General features: G+C 45.0%; 1 protein-coding gene across 4 annotated transcripts in view; it reads left to right on the top strand.

Moving 5' to 3' along the window:
- Positions 1–17360, top strand: part of KDM4B (lysine demethylase 4B) — a 72513-nt gene that overhangs the window by 22846 nt on the left and 32307 nt on the right. For all 4 annotated transcript variants that reach the window (XM_039566101.1, XM_039566104.1, XM_039566105.1 and 1 more), the window contains 3 exons: positions 5883–5932; positions 8269–8372; positions 10979–11116. In XM_039566101.1, the coding sequence (XP_039422035.1) occupies positions 5883–5932; positions 8269–8372; positions 10979–11116 (292 nt within the window). The remainder of the gene's footprint in view (positions 1–5882; positions 5933–8268; positions 8373–10978; positions 11117–17360) is intronic.

The following is a 17360-nucleotide window of genomic DNA, read 5'->3' on the forward strand; positions in this document are numbered from 1 at the left end:
CCTGATTTTCTCTCTGTGCTGGTTCCCCAAGGGTTGCACTGAGCAGCTGTGGGAGGCAGAAGTGTTTGGTGTGTTTTGGGGTTGTAATTTGGTCCTGTCATTACTTATTTACTCCTAATAATGGCTTTTGGAGTTGATACTCCCCAGCCTCTGTGTTTATCTCTCTCCCTGGGTGTATTTCAATAAAAATGTCATTATTTGAAATCATTGACACTGCTGGTTAAAGATACTGGATTCCATCATCTGTTGTCCTGTGAAATGATCCATTAAAGATAAAACTGCAGGCACTTGATAGAGGCTCTTTCCCAGGAACAAGGAGCTCTCTGATCCCTGTGTCATCTTATCTCCAGAGCAGTGCTTGCATTCCTGATGGGACGCAGCAGAAGGGGATAGGAGAGGGAATCCAGAGATTTTCCTTCCTGACCAGGATCTTGAGAAGGCAGACAGGATATTTCCAGCCCATTCAGTGTGAGCCAACCTCAGATTTGATGAGAAGAAGAAAAGGAGTTGATTTCAGTATTTTAACAAATTGTGGGGAGAGAGGGATGAAGGGAGGTTAATTACGGAGGAAGGTGAAGGTGAGGAAAAGAGAGCTGACCATGGAAGGGAGGTGACAGTGCTACCAACAAAGGAACAATCAGTTCTTCTTGTTGAAATACCTTTTTTCTTTTCCCTACAGGCAAAACAGCTTAAAAATAGTGTTGGACAATAGGAGTTGGACTCTGATCCCTGTGGGTCTCTTCCAGCTCAGGATATTCTGGGGTATTCTAGCGTGGAAACCCCCACGTTTACCCTGTGCTTTGCTCTGACACAGTGAGGAGATGTTGTTTAATGAGTGTTTTACCTTGTAGAAAAATGAGGCCTTAGGAGCAGGATCTGAACTTTGCAGGGAGCACCCACCCTGTGCTAATGGTGGTTCTTAATGGTTCTGTTGGGTGATAAATATTCCTGATGGACGAGGGGTTTTCTTTGGAGCCTTGGCTGCTGTCGTGGGGGCTAAAGATGTTGAAGGTTGGGGTTCAGATTCTGGGTTTATGGGCACCCTTTGCCTTACAGAGACTGAAATAGCAGCTTTTCATTCTGCCTGTCGTGGCTGAGAGCAGGTTGGCATTTGAATCTTCAAAGGGTCAGCGTTCTTGGCACAATTAAATCTACTTTGAAGACAGATAACTCACCCCAGCTTGACACATGGGCCTGGGCATTCTGAATGTGCTGCTCCCGTTCTGTTTCTGTTCCTTATTCCAGTAATTATGGTGTGTTAAACTGTGTGGGGCCTGCTTGGGCAGACCTTGTGCAGACTCTGTGAAATTGAGTTTCTTACCTTCTCACAGGAACCGCACTGAAGTGACATTTCCAAAGTCTTGTGGTTGAAGCTCCTCCAGCCCATGGAGTCTGGACTCCCAGAGAGTGGGGGTGTGGCATTTGGTGAAATAATCACTGCTTAATTGCTCTGTGTTGGTGCAAGAGAGTGTAAATAAGGTGTGGAACAAGGTGTAACTATGAAAAACTCTGGGAGTGACAGCTGGAGGAGAAAAGGTCTAGGAAGCTTTGGGGGATGTTGGATGAAGGGACAGGATGGTCTGGTGCTCTGCCAAAGGTGGAGATGGCTTCAGGTGAGAAAAATTCCTCTTAAGCAAGGAAAACCAGATATGAGCAGGGTGCTGTGGATGAAGTTTTTAGTGTCTTTTTGGCCACTGGAAGCCAAAACTGAGCTGACTTCCTTTGAGGAAGCAGCAGTGAGGGGAGAACCTGAGACTGGGAGGTCCCTGAGGAGCACCTGGTGCTGGAAGCTGCCTGAGTGAATTCCCTGTTACATCATTCCCTGGTGGCCTCCAAAGGGGTCCCTGCATCCCAGGATGGCCTGAATGCTCGTTCTTACTGACACACTTGTTTAATTCTTAATTCACAAGACATTTACTTATTTATTCTCATTGTTCCTGATAATAATTCTAAGCCATTAGAGGGGAAAATTGTATTCAGAAATGCTGTTTCACACTTTATTTGTTTGATGATTTAGAGCGATAGAAAATAGCACATTTGCTGGCTTTTATAGTCTGATAATTATCCACATCCATCAAGCCCCATTCCAGGGGAATAAACAAAACACCAAGAAAATTACTCTATTAATGATATCCTATGCTGGCAAATAGGACAGATCTCTCTTTTGTGTTAAGGATAGAGAGGGGACTGTCCAGTTAAACTCATGTTGGGAAGGAGTTCTTCCCTGAGAGGGAGGTGATGCCCTGGCACAGGGTGCCCAGAGCAGCTGGGGCTGCCCCTGGATCCCTGGCAGTGCCCACGGCCAGGCTGGACATTGGGGCTGGGAGCAGCCTGGGACAGTGGGAGGTGTCCCTGCCATTGGCAGGGGTGGAAATGGATATTTAAGATCTCTTCCAACCCAAACCATTTTGGGATTCCATATTAACAAAAGCAAGCTATCACTCCAGGAAGATAATTTTCTAACCCAATTATAGCTTTGGGGCAAAACCTTTTGGACCTGTGATCCTGACTCAAGAACTCAGAAAATGACATGGAAGTAGAGATCAGAAATGCTGGAATTAGGTTTCATGAAATAAGTTTGGAAGCTGAGAGTCTTTCCTGCGGAACAGCGAGTTCTGGATGTGTACAAGTGGTACTTGATCCACTTCAGGGATTTTCTGTTGTTTTGGTGGAAAGTAGAAAAAGGTAATTTAAAAGGCTCAGTATATTACTTTCAAATTGTTGACTTTGGGGTAAGATGACATTTGAGTCACAGAACTATAACTTTTTTTATCTTGAGCTGGTTTTTTCTTTCCCCATTGCGTAAATCTCACGCTCCCTGGCAGAGCAGCAGCACATTTTTCCTGCTGTAATCCCCCAAACTGCTGAGTGGCAGGGTTTTGGGTGAAGCCTGGCCCTTTGTCTTGGTCAGCCTCTGCAAGGCTGACCGCTGGAATATGGACTGAAGGGTGGTTTGCAAGCCCAGTGCCTTGGAAGTTGGATTTATCTTCGAGCAGCTGCTGCTTTAGCTCTGTGGCCGTAAATCTCCCTTTTCCTGGGGACCAGGCTGAGCCAGAGGGACAGACCCTGCCCTGTGGCTCCAGGTCAGTGTTCCCTGCACTGGGGGCTGTTGAAATCATGCCTAGAGAAAAGGAAACAGTTGGTTGTTTTTTAGCACGCACAGACCTGTGGCTTGCCTGTGGAATTGAGGTTTTGCAGCTGAGCTGAGCCCCAGCTGTGGGGATGGTGACAAATTGTGCTGAGGCACACCAGGACTCCTGTCCCCAGCAAGTGCTGGGGTGTTCTGCCCAGAGAGCAGGGGGTCGGTGCCACGAGTGCCACACAAAGCCAGCCCTCCGTGGGTGTTCATTGCTCAGTAACTGCACCCCTTTGATTGCAGCAATTTTTAGTCTTTCCATTGTTGTTCTGCCTCGTAATCAATCATTTTATGTGTAGATGGAGCTCAATCTGTGCCATACGTGCAGGAGCCTCCTGTTTCTCTTCCTGGTTTTAAATAGCAGCCCAAATTCTGTCTTTATTGCCTATCTTTATGTAAATCAGTCAGATTTGTGAGCCTAACTTAAAGCAGAATTTGACCTACTTTTAATTCTCTTCTGCAGTTAATATTTTGAATTCCTAAGAATAAATGCAGAGGGATGTGTAGGCTCTGCTTCCTAAAGACTGGCCCAAAGAAAAAAGTTAAATTCTAAAATTGGAGTCAGCTATTGCCATTCTGTGCTGGGGTATTTTGATTTGTATATTATTACATATAGTTCTTTTTTATAAGCTGGAAATTCCTCCTCTCTGGCTGGTTTCTATCCAAGCAAGTCTTTTTTCTTTGTCTCTCCATGGGCCGTTCTCTAAAGCCTCGCTTGGCTTTTTGCAGGCTGCAGTTTCAGATAACACAATAACCATGTTCCAATGTATTAAACTTTTAACATCCTCAAGATTCAATTAATCTTATCTTTACAACTCCCAATTACAGGCACTAATTAAGTGAAGGTTGCATTGTAGACTGGGGATATTACATTAATCATCAGCAGCCTTGTAGCCATAAATTAGTTCTTTCCCAATCCTTCAGCATTTTTCCCAGAAGGAATGGAATGTCTCATTTCCCTGTTTTAAGGGACATTAATCCCACAAAGGAGCTTTGGATCGGGATTAGTTTTATCACATTTATGTAAGTGATGAATGGTCTTTGTAAAATAAAAGCCACTAGCTTTGTCCCAGACAAATGAAATTGAATTGTTTGATAATTATGCAATTTAAGGCACTGTCAAACTTTGGTCAGGGGATGTTGGGAGTCCATTGCTGCATTTATTGTTTTACAAGATTAGGTGCTACATAGTGTTTTGCCTTAAATTTTTTTTAAGCCATCAGTTTAAATCAGCTTAGTGTCTAAACCCTGAAGGCCCCTGTGTAGGATTCGTGTGCTGTCATTCCCCCCTGCCAGGCCAGCTCAGGTGTGTTTGATTTCGTGACACAGGTTATGGCTTCGAGCTGCTTCTCCCCACACTGTGCTTTTACACTTGAAAATGGAGAATTTGCCCAGCTGAAATCCCCCAGATCAGGTGCATTTTGAGCCCCCACCCTAAGAGGGGCAGTGCTGGGCACCTGTTGTTGAGTCCCCTCCTGCAATATCCTGTTCCCAGCGTGGGGAATGAGACAGGGTGGGTTTGACATCTTTATTTGAAATAGCAAAAATAATGCATTTTTTATTATTCACTTTGAAGAGAAGTTATAGCTGGCAATAAATGCCATTCCCACAAATGTAAATTCTCAGAATTCTCTGTCACAAAAAGCAGGGAGAGCCATATTTAATTTGCTGCAGAGTGTAACCAATGATTTACAATTTCCATTGGCAATATTATTGTGTGCCATCATGTTAAACACGTTTAAATGTATCCTGGTATTCAGTTCCCTTCTTATAACCTGACCACATAAATCTTTGTCACCTGGGCTTTGCTCCTGAGAATATTGTGAACTTCAAAGCACTAAGAGAACTAACAGCTTTTGGGAAGAAAAAGAGCCATTTGAAACTTCCCTGATTTTTGTACATGCTGGGCACACCCGGCCCTGTGTCTGTGACCCGTGGGACTTCAGACCATTGATTGTTTTTCAGAATTATGTTCAATAATTTGCACTCAAAAAAAATTCCAATCAAATTCTTTTGCACTTTATTTACCCCTAATCTAAGAAAACTGTCTTTAGCAAGTGTAGAAGTTGTTCCCTGCACCCTTTAATGATGTTTTCCTCAGGAGACCCTGCAATTTCAATCACCTCATTGAGAAAATTATTGAATACTTTAATTCCATTATTTCACATCAGACAATAAAATCCATCATGGACATAAGGATTGAGCCATGACTGCTTGAGCTGTGGTGAAGAATATTTACTTTTTTGAATAAAATGAAAGCTATTTACACAGAAGAAGGTTTTATTCTTTTCCAAAGCACACAGACCCTCCTTTACACCTTTTCAGCCCATCCAACGTTTCTTGCTTATTAAGATTTAACACAATTTTATTTTGCAGATATTCTCCCCATGGAGAACACACCTGCTGTTCCCTGCACTGAGTTATTTCTGGGGTTTCCAGTGCTGTATCATCGCTTTGTCTTCTCGATTTTCCTTCTACCTTGTGAAATCTTGTGATGCAGTTTGAAAAAAAGGGCAGGAAAATAACACACTTCATGTGACATGTCTAAGGACTTGTATTAAATGCTGGCTTTTTTCCATGGGCTGTGTGTTACTGATGCCTTTCAGACGTGTAGAGCTGTGGTTATATTGCCAGCCTGTGTGCTGTGCTGAGGGTTATTACCCCACTTGTTCCTAGACTTTTCCCTTCACTGGTTTTACATTAAAGACTGATGATTTTGATTGTTGTCTGTGTTACCTCCTCCCAGGTATGCCATTCCCCCGGAGCATGGCAAGAGGCTGGAACGCCTGGCAAAAGGTGAGCTCTGGCTTTTGACTGGGTTGATAAAGGACTGGCAGTGCCCTGGTGTTACTGATGACTTCTGCAAGAGCTGCTTGGGGAACCTGCTGTGTTGGTAGAGCAGCTTCAGAGCCAGAAAACTTGTCAGGGAATTTTCTTTCCAACTCTTCCCTCAAAGCCTCGGTCTCCTGGCATGGTGTGGCCTCAACTAAAATTCCCTGAAAACCCCTTGAATTTTGAGGCATTGAGGCCAAACCCTCCCATGTCTGGGCAAGGGGTTTAATCCGCAACGGCGTGGCTCGGAAAGGACCCTAAAAATGATTTCATTGCACCCTGCCATGGGCAGGGACACCTTCCACTGGACCAGGTTGCTCCAACCTGGCCTGGAATGCTCCCAGAGATGGGGCAGCCACAACCTGTTCAGTGTCTCACCACCCTCACAACAGAAATTTTCTTGCTGATATTGCACCTAAATTTCCCCTCTTCCAGTTTGTACCCATTACTCCTTCACCCTGTAACGATACATTCTGTATTTGGTGGTTTTCCTCTTATTTTAGCCTCATCCTCCTTTAGTTTTCAGTGCAATAAAGTTCATATTAAAAGGAAAAAAAACAGTGAAAGGGAAGGAAAAAGAAAAGGAAAATGGTGGTGGGGGAAGGCAGAGTTACTTTGAGCTGTGGCAAACTCCCACCTCTCAAGCTTCAGGGAAGATGTCTGGCTGTAGAAGTAGATATGTTTTAATTTGTTGGTGTTGTTTCTATTTTTGTTCACTTGCAAATGTTCAAGGAGCTGCCCAGCTAAAAAAAGCTGCTGGCCCAGAATGATTAACTCCAAATCTCCGTGTTTCGTCTCCAGCAAGGCAACTGGGGGGGGTTTAAATCTGGTGGTGAAGGTAGGAGCAGGCAGGAAAATCTGGAAGACTCTACTCTGATGCAAAAGAAAAGAAGTTCTAATGCTGATTTCCCAGAAAACAGGCAAATTCCTGTAGTGCCTTTTCCTGCTGACAGTCTGACTGTGTCACACTCCAGGGTGTCAAGGGGAGCAACTGACTGTGTGGGGTAAATGCAGAATGAGTGGGGATGAGTGTCCCGGGGCTTGGTGGTGTTGTTTTCCTGGGCTCTGAGCTCCATGATCCCTAAATACAAATAATACTGGAAATGGCTGCTCAGAAATGTTTCATTTCAAAGCTACAGTCATTTGCCAGGTTTTAATAGATGAAAAAAGTAATTTTTATAAGAAGTCAATCAATCAGATGACTTGTGTTCTGCAGACTCTGAAATACCACTCCAAGTCTGACAGCAGCAATAATAAGTTTCTTGCTGTTTGTAACTAATTTTTACGGATGATCAATTTTGAGGCACGGGGATGGTTTGTGCTGTAAAACCAGGAGCAAATTATCAGTGGTCTGGTCTTTAGTTTCCTGCCTCTGGAAGCTGGGATGGGTGATGATTTAACTCTGCAAAGAGCCAGTATTGCTGCCTGGCCATTCCCCTGTCCTGTACATCAGTGGGGAGAAGTGTACTATGGAGAAATGAGTGTGCAATTAATATGGAAAATGAATAGCTGAGCTGTAAATGGGCTCACTGGGAGAGCCATGGAGCCCATGGAGAGAATGTTAATGTGTTGCCATGTTATTGGTGCTAATCACTTAAAATGTGCTTCTTTATTAGTGGCTTTAATGAGAGCCACTTAAACTGTGCATTAAAAAGAGGAACTGCAGAGAGGGACGACAGACTGGGTAGCAGACAGTCATAACTTTAATTGAAATGCTTTTAGTACAAAAATATAAGAAAACCTGGAACCCAGTAATCCTTTTGACTTTCTGAAACCCCTTCCATTATGTCTCATCAATCAGTTTTGGTTCCAGAGCTTGGGTTATTTGTTTTCCTAAACTGTGATGGGTTTGAGTCCCTATAAACACAGTTTGTTGTGGAATCACCCCCTTGGAGGGAAAGACATGATCTTGAGGAAAATGGGGTTACATTGGCTGAGCTGCCGTTGAGTGGTTTGGTCAGTGTTTACCACTACTTTAGTTTCCTTAATTATTTGTGATTTGTTTTAATAGCTCAGTGTGGATCTTGGGTAGAATTTAACACTTAACCATGCTGAGGTGCTGACTGGGTCAGGTCCTGCTGCCTCTGCCACTTGCTGGTGACCACTGTGAACGTGTCCCTCCTGCCTCTGCCTGGGATGGAGATGTTTCCTTTCCTTTCTTCTCACTGAATATTAACATGTTTTCCCTTTAGGAGGTGATATGTAGGGCAGATTGAACTGGAATCTAACAAATACTATTGTTTTCCCAAGAGCAGTCCAGCAGCCCTATAGTGATGCTCCTCCTTTGAATGTGTCCACAGGATTTTTCCCAGGAAGCTCTCAGGGATGTGATGCTTTCCTCCGTCACAAGATGACCCTCATTTCTCCCTCCATCCTGAAGAAATACGGCATTCCCTTTGACAGGGTATGTACAGGGCTGCAGAGGGACCCTGCAGGCTGTTGGCAGCACAGCACCTCTCTCCTGAGGAATCAATTCAGCACCAGCCACTGGGGGATTTCCAAGGGGCATTATTATGCTGAGTGCATCCCATCAGTTCAAACCAGGTCTGCCTGGAAAAAGGATTTGGGGTTTGGCTGAGACACTGTGAAGTGAAGAAAAGCTGTCACTGAACAAACTCTGGCAATTAGGGAGCCTCTCAGGTAGAGAGGGACGAGCTAATGAGCAAAACCCGCCGGTGATTCAGGAACACTTCTTTGTTTTCTTGTGGATCCAGTGTGACCCAAAGTGGAGCTGCCTGTGCTGGTTCCCTGTTGTGTAAGTGCTCGTGCTGCTGTAAGCCTGGAAGGATCCCTGCAGCTCTTAAGCCCTGATTTGAAAAGAGGGGTCATGTTTATTTGGTATGATCGTTTTAATGTGCTTATTCTTAAAGTCTTGTGGCAAGAAGTAAATCTCCTCAGCCAAGTGTGGTTACAGGGATTTGTATCTGTGCAGAATCAGTCAAACTGCTGCTGCTGCTGCTGGGTGTTCCCAGCACATGGAGCCAGAGCTGCCTGTGGATGTGAGAAGTGTCAAAGATGCCTGCTCCAAACTGGTTTCATGGAATCATGGAGTGGGAAGGGACCATAAAGCCCATCCAGTGCCACCCCTGCCACGGGCAGGGACACCTTCCACTGTCCCAGGCTGCTCCAAGCCCTGTCCTGAAATAGTGGCTGTCGAAGGAGGATCACTATTATTCACAAACAGGGAACAAGTGCTATTTTTCCTGAGGAATAGAGATAGGATCCCTGCATCCAAATTCTTGGCAGATTTCAATGAAGTGAATAGGCAGCATTTATAAATCTCTATAATGCTGTTCTGGAAAAAAAGAAACAGATCAATACTAGGGCTTTTTAATAATTAAAAATGTGTATTTCTGTAATCTCCTATTGATTTCTCCATTTATTCCTCAAGAGCTTGCAGAAGTCAGTAAATTTGGGGCTTTCTCCATGAGTGGCAGTTTGTGCTGGCTTTCCTTCAATAGTTATTACTTTTCTGCATGGCCTATCCATCATCTGGAGTGTTTTCTAATTTATTGTGGGATAATGTTGACAGCAGTGCCATGGATGATGTGGGCTTGAAATGGAGACACCAGGATGTGCAGTCACTGACAGAAACATAATCTTTTCATCTTCTGAAGCCAGCAGAGTGGCACTGCTGGGATTTATGGAAGGGATGGATGCAGGATGCTCCATGGGGCTGGGTGCAGGCTGGACTTCAGCACCTCCTCCTGAAATCCTGAAGGAGCTTCTTGTCTATCACAGCAGGTTTTATTCCCTATTTTTAAAATTATTCTTCTAATGTTAATGACATCAGCAAGTTCAGATGTTGGCCCAGCCAAGGGGGGAAATGTTTGAACTTCTGTCTGTTTACATTTTCCATTTGGCTCCATCCCTGTGTTTGGAAGTGCAAGTCCCTTGGAGTCTCTGTGGGCTCTGAACTGCTGGGGTGTGAGTTATGGCTGGTGGGAAGGGATCCAAATGGAATTGCTTGGCCTGTGACAGCTGTGAGAGGTCTGTCAGCACTTCTGGGCTGGAAAGACAGTGAAGGTCAAGCTTTGCCTCTTCCATACCCCGTGGAGGGGAGGTGCTGCTGCAGGAGGGGCAGCTGGGCTGGGAGTTGCTCCCATGGCTCAGGCCATTCTCTTAACAATTAAATTCCTTTTTTCCCCAATGGTTTTTCTGCGTAAGATGTAAAAAGAGGATTTTTTAGAAGCATCGCAGATTGATTGGCCTGCTGGTTCCAGCTGTGATCTGTAGAGTTCAACCCTTATTAATAATGTCCATTATGCTTATTGTTGTTTTAAGTTTATTAAAGTAGGGTCACAGGATGGTTTATGTTGAAAGGGACCCTAAAGCTCATCCAGTGCCACCCCTGCCATGGGCAGGGACACCTTCCACTGTCCCAGGCTGCTCCAAGCCCCGTCCAACCTGGCCTTGGGCACTGCCAGGGGTGGGGCAGCCACAGCTGCTCTGAACAATTCCCAAAGCAGACAAAAGATGGGCTGTAATTTTTCGGGTCTTTGATTTTTGGGTGAACAGGTGGGAGTGAGGCTGATAAATGTGAGTGGGGAAATAAACACAGGGAAGGGCAGGAGGTGCTCCAGAAGGCCCCTGCCATGCAGAGGGAATGTTAGGAGGGAAATCCAGGGCTCTTGGCTGCTCTGGCATGGGGGTGGGAGTGAAGGTTTGGAGCTGCCGTGAGCCAAAGCGGTCATGTCAAAGATTTATTGATCTCTTGGAATGTTGCAGCCTGAGACCCTTTTGTAACTGGAGCCTGCAGGTGTAAATAGTTCAGATCATGTCACCCCTTCCATCCACTGTTCTGAGTTTTTCCCTTAAGGGAAATACTTGAGTATTCCTGCAGTTCACCAGGAATCGTTCCAGGCTCAGCCAAGAGCTGGCAATGACTGTTCTGCCGACCCTCCAGTGGAAAGAGATTTAATCAGTGGGGTTTTTTAATAGGTCTCTGTTCTCAAGCTGCTGCATTAAGTGACCTGTGGGGTGTCTCCTCCCTTTTCCTTTGTTTTTCAGATCACCCAGGAAGCTGGGGAGTTTATGATCACATTCCCTTATGGTTACCACGCTGGCTTCAATCACGGCTTCAACTGTGCCGAGTCGACCAACTTCGCCACTTTGCGCTGGATTGACTATGGGAAAATGGCAACACAGGTGGGATCAGCTGGGATGAGGGGCTGGTGGAAACCACCAGCTCATGGAACACAGAGCAGTGTTGTTTGTCCTTATTCCTAAGGACAATGTGGAAAATGCCACTGCTTTGGGACGTGCTCTCTCACTGTCCCACATTGGTGGTTTTGCCTCGATAATTGGTTTTGTTCTGAGGGTGTAGGAATGAATTTCTCAAGTGTTACATTCACCTTGTGAACAGGTTGTTTTGGGATTGGTAAATTTGGATTAGTTTTCTGATGTATCCAAACTGCATTTCAGAGTGAATAAGGTGACTGATGTGACTGAATACAACTCATTAAGTACACACTGGAGGGGAAGGAATAAGCTGGAAATACTTTTAAGCTTTAATAACACTGTGGTAATAGCATTCTGAAGATACCGGAATTCCTCTAATCTGTGCACCCAGTTAAGTTTGGAGAGTTATGTTTGTGTGGTTATTTCTCATTAGGGCAGATTTCTGGTGTGCTTTGTTACTTTGGTTTGTGACAGCACTCGTACTCTCCTGGTTTGAAGTCTGCAGATAACTGATCAGCAAAGCTCATTCAGTAGAATCTGGGAAGTTTTGCTGTGGGCAGGGACACCTTCCACTGTCCCAGGTTGCTCCAAGCCCCATCCAGCCTGGCCTTGGACACTTCCAGGCATGGGTCATATGTTTGAGTTTGTTCTGGAGTTAAAGGGATGGTAAGAAAAACCTTAAACCATAAGGGGCCTCAAATCGGTGTCAAGTGTCTGAAACTCAAAAACAGCCAAGCAACCTTGGTTTAAAAATGTAAAAAATGATGTTTGTCTGCTGTGACCTTGTAAAGCAGGTTTATGTGTAGTGAGTGGTCATGGTATTACACCCCAGAAAATGGGGTTTATCATGGAAATTCAGACAGACCCTTAACTACAACAGAGCCAGCAGGCACCACTCGAATATTAAAAGCAATTTTGGGTTCAGCCATGTGTTCACGAACAAGTGACATTTGGGAAGTGCAGTTTTAGATGGAGCCTCCATGCTTACATTGTTAAGCAGCGTAGCGTGAAATTACTGAACAAGCAGCAGCAGAGCTTGGAGCAGATGTGGGGACACAAAGTGGAAGTGTGGAAGGAGATGCCCAATTTATTCCCATTGCACTCTGTGGCACTTGTCCGTTCTGAGCTTCCTGGTTGATAAATCACATGTTAATTAACCCTGGGATACCTGACTGGGGGTCCCAGCTGAGGGGGGGATTTGTTACGCAGTGAGGGCAAAGCTTTGTTTAAATCTCATTTGAGATTAAGGAGGGACCTAAGGAAGTATCAGCTGAGGGTGTGCACTGGAGCTGCCTGCACCTCTGTGGGGAGGGAACATCAGGAGGGAATTCCTCCCTGCGAGGGTGGGCAGGCCCTGGCACAGGGTGCCCAGAGCAGCTGGGGCTGCCCCTGGATCCCTGGCAGTGCCCAAGGCCAGGCTGGACAGGGCTTGGAGCACCTTGGGGTAGTGGAAGGTGTCCCTGCCCCTGGCAGGGGTGGGATGAGATGAGATTTAAGGTCCTTCCCAACCCAACCCATTCCACGATCCTTGAGTGTGTGATTTTTAGTTAGCTACTGCAGCTTTCCTATATTTAAAAAATGGCTTTATTGATTTGTATGCTTCCAGGAACAATAGATTATCCTTACTCACATGCAGGCAGGTTTGGGGTTTTTTTTCTTATCATACACTCGTTTATAAAAGTTCTTGGGAGCTCTGAGCTGGGCAAAGCTCTGCAGGCACCTGCTCTTCCTGCGCTGACCCAGCTGCTTGGGGTGATTCTCTCCTTTCCTTGGGTTACCAGCACAGCTCTCTTGTCCTGCCAGCACTCAGGAGACCGAGGACAAGGCAAGGTTCATAATTAGCCAGTTGTAATGTTCTCCTGGACATTATCCTGGGGAGGAGATTTGGATTGTGCTCTGCTGAGAGCTGTGTGTGTCAGTGGTGCAGTGGAAGAGAGGAAGGTAATGGTTCACCTCGGAGGGCAGAGCTGTGGTAATTGCCTGCCAGATGGGTGCAATGTTCTGCATTCCACAGAGAACCTGCCTGGGCTGTAAAAAATACAGAATAATCAGCCTGGAGTGTAAAGATCAGCTTCAGAGACACTGGGCCTGCTCTAATTGTAGAATGAGTGTCAGTATTAGCAAAAAAAAAAGCAAAAAAAAAAAGCAATGGCTGCAGAGCTGTGTGGGAAACTAAGAGCGGGTAAATCCACTTGTGTCTGTAAATTTGTAACCAGGATTACCGTGGAAATTGGTTTGGTGAATACCAAGTGAATAATCTAAGCTGTCCTATTTGGCTCAAAGCTTTTTGAGAACCTGGCGTGAGGTTTTGGAGTCTTTCTCTCCTTGGGTTTTTAGCTAGAACAGGAGCTTTTGCCCCTTGGGTCTGATTTTCTGATTCTCCTTTTAGTTGCTCCTCCAGCCCCAGTGCTGAGTGTGGTTTGTGACAGACAAATTTCATGTTGTCTTTTCATGATGTGCAGAAATCTTCAGGACTGTGTCAGTCAGTGAGTCAGTCCTGTGTCAGTCTCCTCAGATCCAGAGGAAGGGTATGACATCCTCCTTCACAGCCATAATTCCATGCTGGTGCCCCACTGGGAGGTGGATGTCTTGCCTCCAGCTGGACATTGTGCCCAGAAGTGCAGGAAATAACAGCTTTTTAACTGTTCTCCCATTTATTGCCGATGTAAATGTCTCCATCTGTCCTGGAGGAGCCTCGTGCTGCAGCTAACTCCTTCCCAGCCAAGGTGACTTTGAGGCCAACCTCAGCTTGTCTCTCCCACCTGATCCTTGGGAAAAGCCGTGGCTGAGCAGCAGATCCTTGTTCAGGGATGGGAGAGACCTTCAGCTGATCGTGGGGCTCCCAGGGACAGCCCTGGTGTGCTGCCACCAGGTCTTGCCATGTGACTGGTGGGAGTTCATTCTGGGCTCTTTGCAGACCAGACACTGGCAGGGAAAGCTCCTTGGGAGATGCAATCCTGTCTGAGCGGGTGTCACTGGCGCAGGGCACAGCAAACAGAGAGCCGGAGGAAAGGAGCTCAAAGGGGTTTTCACAGCGCTGGAGATCCTGGCACCATGTTTCAGAGTCAGCTGTAATCCAAATATTTGCTTTGGACTTCAGCATTCCTGATTCAATGGTACAGCTGAGGAGGAATGGGTTTATTTGAATATACTACAGTTAATGTTTGCCTGCATATGCAGGGCTTGGAAATTAGGGAGAAATATTTCCCTTTGTTCTCTGTAGTTGGAGTTCCTCAGTCGTTTGTCTCCCTTTGTCATATTTTTTTCTGTTTGGTTGTTGAAAAGAGCTGCTGGGTTAAAAACAGGAAATTATAATTTTCATTCCTTACCTTTTTTTTTTTTTTTTTAAATTTCTTTTTATTTTGCACCATGAGCCTGCAGTGCCTCTCTGCATTCCTGGTTTTTTGTTTCTGAAAACCCTTGGATGCCACCACTGACAGCCAGAGGATTTTAAGAGCTGTGTCTTTGCCCAAACAACCCTTTTAAACCAGGGGTTTCAGGAAAGTGCCCTTCCTCCAGTCGAGGTGGCCTGTGAGTCCCCTGCCATTCAGAAAGACCCTTTCAGAGTGTACAGTTTTAGCAGAAATTCAAATCCCAGCTCAGCTTTTCTACTTCTTTAGCAAACTGGACTGAAAATAAGTGGATGGGAGGGGAACGATTTCTGCACTTCGCTCTCAGTTAAGTGCAGCCACTCCTGGAGCAGGTCTGGGCTCCTGCTGGTGCCACTTTCATGCCTTCCTTTATCTCCTGTTTGCTCCAGAGAAACTGCTGGAATTCTCTCTCTCAACATAAAATGGGGTCAGGCTGCCCTTCCTGCCCAAATCCTGCATTTTAGGGTCTGAAATAAGCAGCCTTCAGCTCCTCCAGGCAGTGTTCCCATCAAACCCCTCACTCCAGAGCACTCCTGCTCTGCTGCTCTCTCATTTGGGGAAGGGGGACACAAATAAAACTCTTCCCTTTGGATTTTACTGGACTGCCAAGAGAAGGGACCTTTTGGATCCCAGCCTAGGATCTTTTACGTGATTTGTTGCTTCTAAACCTTCTGCTCACTCATTTTTTCTGTACTATGTGTATAATATTGAAATAATCTCAAATTTACACTTGGAATATCTGTGATTTAGAGTTGCCTAGCATGTAATTTTCCAGGTAAAATCGAAGCTTTCTTCTTACTATTCACGTTTTAGTAGATTTTTCCCTCAATCTGTCTGTATTTCCCAAGAAAATAAAACTTGTGAGGTTTTTGCAGAAACCTGTTTGATAATACTGCAAAACTGGTCCCCAAAATAAGGCAAATCAGAATTGTATTTTTTCATTACTTTGAGTCTGTGCCTCAACTGACTCTAATTAGACCTTTTAAGCTTAGAACACATAAAGAAATCTATTATGAAATAGCATTTCCATAGTTTATTTTTGTCAGACATTCAAAATTGCTCTTTTACTCTAATTAGACCTTTTAAGCTTAGAATACATTAAAGAAATCTATTATGGAATAACATTTCCATGGTTTATTTTTGTCAGACAGATTCAAAGTTGCTCTTGTACAAATTCTTCCACCTTTCTTCATACTTATTTTATTGTATTATTTGTAAACACCTCTGCTCTTGATTCTGTGCAAGACAAAGGAGCTTTTACAGGTTTTTTTCTTGCTGAGGTGGAAAGGGGACGGTTATTTTTTGGAAACTGTCTGGAAGCTTTGTTTTATCAGCTCTTTTCTGAGCTCCTCTTCTGGAGTTCTGGCTGGGAGGTTCTTGGCACAATTTTTGTTAATGAAGGAAGAACACTTTGAGTTCTGTGGGCAGAATAAATGCCTGGGTTTGCTGGGATTTCCAGGATTCCAGTGCTGGGGGTGCTGCTGGGTGGGGTGGCCGATGTCCCTGTGGATGGAGGGGTGTCACCAGCTCCTTCTGGCCTGGCCCTTCTGGGTGTTGGGATGGGTTATCTTATTTGCTTAGGCTGGAACAAGTCCCAGAGTGTTTCTGTCACACACAAATGCTGTGTCTGAGGGGAGTGGGGTGACTCTGACTCCTCCTGGCTGCTCCCCCCACTCCTGCACCCCGGGAATCCGCACCGAGCGTTTCGGGAGCAGTCAAGGAAGCAGGCAGGGAGGAATCGTGCCCTGCAGCCAGGGACAGGGGGAGTCCATGGAAATCTTTGCCTAATTGTTTTGTTTATGAAGCTCTGGGAAGGGTTTCCAGTGGGTTTCCTAATGAACTGGTTTGTTGTTGATGCCAGTAATTACTCTGCAAACGGGGGGTCAAGGCTCATCTTCTTTCCCACAAGCTTCCAACCACCAACCATTAAACACACAAACTATGCACTTTGGGCTTTTCCTCCTTCTTCTCCTCAAAGTTTAACTCCTTACTTACTCACAGAATTTCTGCCACTCATCTTTCAGGAGCGTACTTGGACTGACTGAGTGGAAGGAAAAGGAAACCGGAGCCCCAAACTGTTTTTTCTGTCCTGTTGGATCTCAGTAGCTCATCTGTAACATGGGAACAAACTGGATTGCTGCTGCTTAGAAGCAGTGGTTACACTGGGGGCTTGTTTCTCCCAAAAGCTGAAACTCTCTGCTTCGACCTGGGAATTTACAGGGAGAGGCTGAGGGCAAAGTGTGTTCCTGTAACAGCGAGAGTTTCTCCACTGCCTTTTCACAGAACCACCCCTCTTTCCCAGGAACTTGCTTTTAGGCTTCATTGTTATGGAAAAGCAGATAGAAAAGCTTTCAGCAAAGATTTTGGCCTGGCATTTAAAAGCTGAAAGAACTTCAATTTTGAGCATGTTGGGTTTTGTGATGGATAAATTTCCATTAAGGCAAAGTGGGAGGCTCAGCTGAGTCTTATCAACTGCTTTCATCTGAATATGAAGGGTTTTTTCCATGAAAACCAGAGGTGCCACTTTAAATATGTAATTTTGGTGACTATTTCTGCATAAGGAAAAGGCTTATTTTCCATTAACCTTTCCTATGTGATGGAACTGCTGAGGTTCAGTTCAGTGTTAATAGTTGGGAATTGAGGGAAATATCCACACAAAACTGTTGCTGAAGGTTGAAGTTGAATGAGTCTGTGCTTTTCCATATATCATTTGATTTTATGACTTCAAGGAGACAGTCATTTTATTTGACTGTTATTTTATATAGACTTATTTGTGTTTTTATGTTAAAAAATATTGCAAATAAGATAATGGTGGTGCATTCAATAGCCACAAATTCCCC

The sequence above is a fragment of the Corvus cornix genome, chromosome 28, assembly GCF_000738735.6.
Source record: "Corvus cornix cornix isolate S_Up_H32 chromosome 28, ASM73873v5, whole genome shotgun sequence".
Taxonomy (NCBI): Eukaryota; Metazoa; Chordata; class Aves; order Passeriformes; family Corvidae; genus Corvus; species Corvus cornix.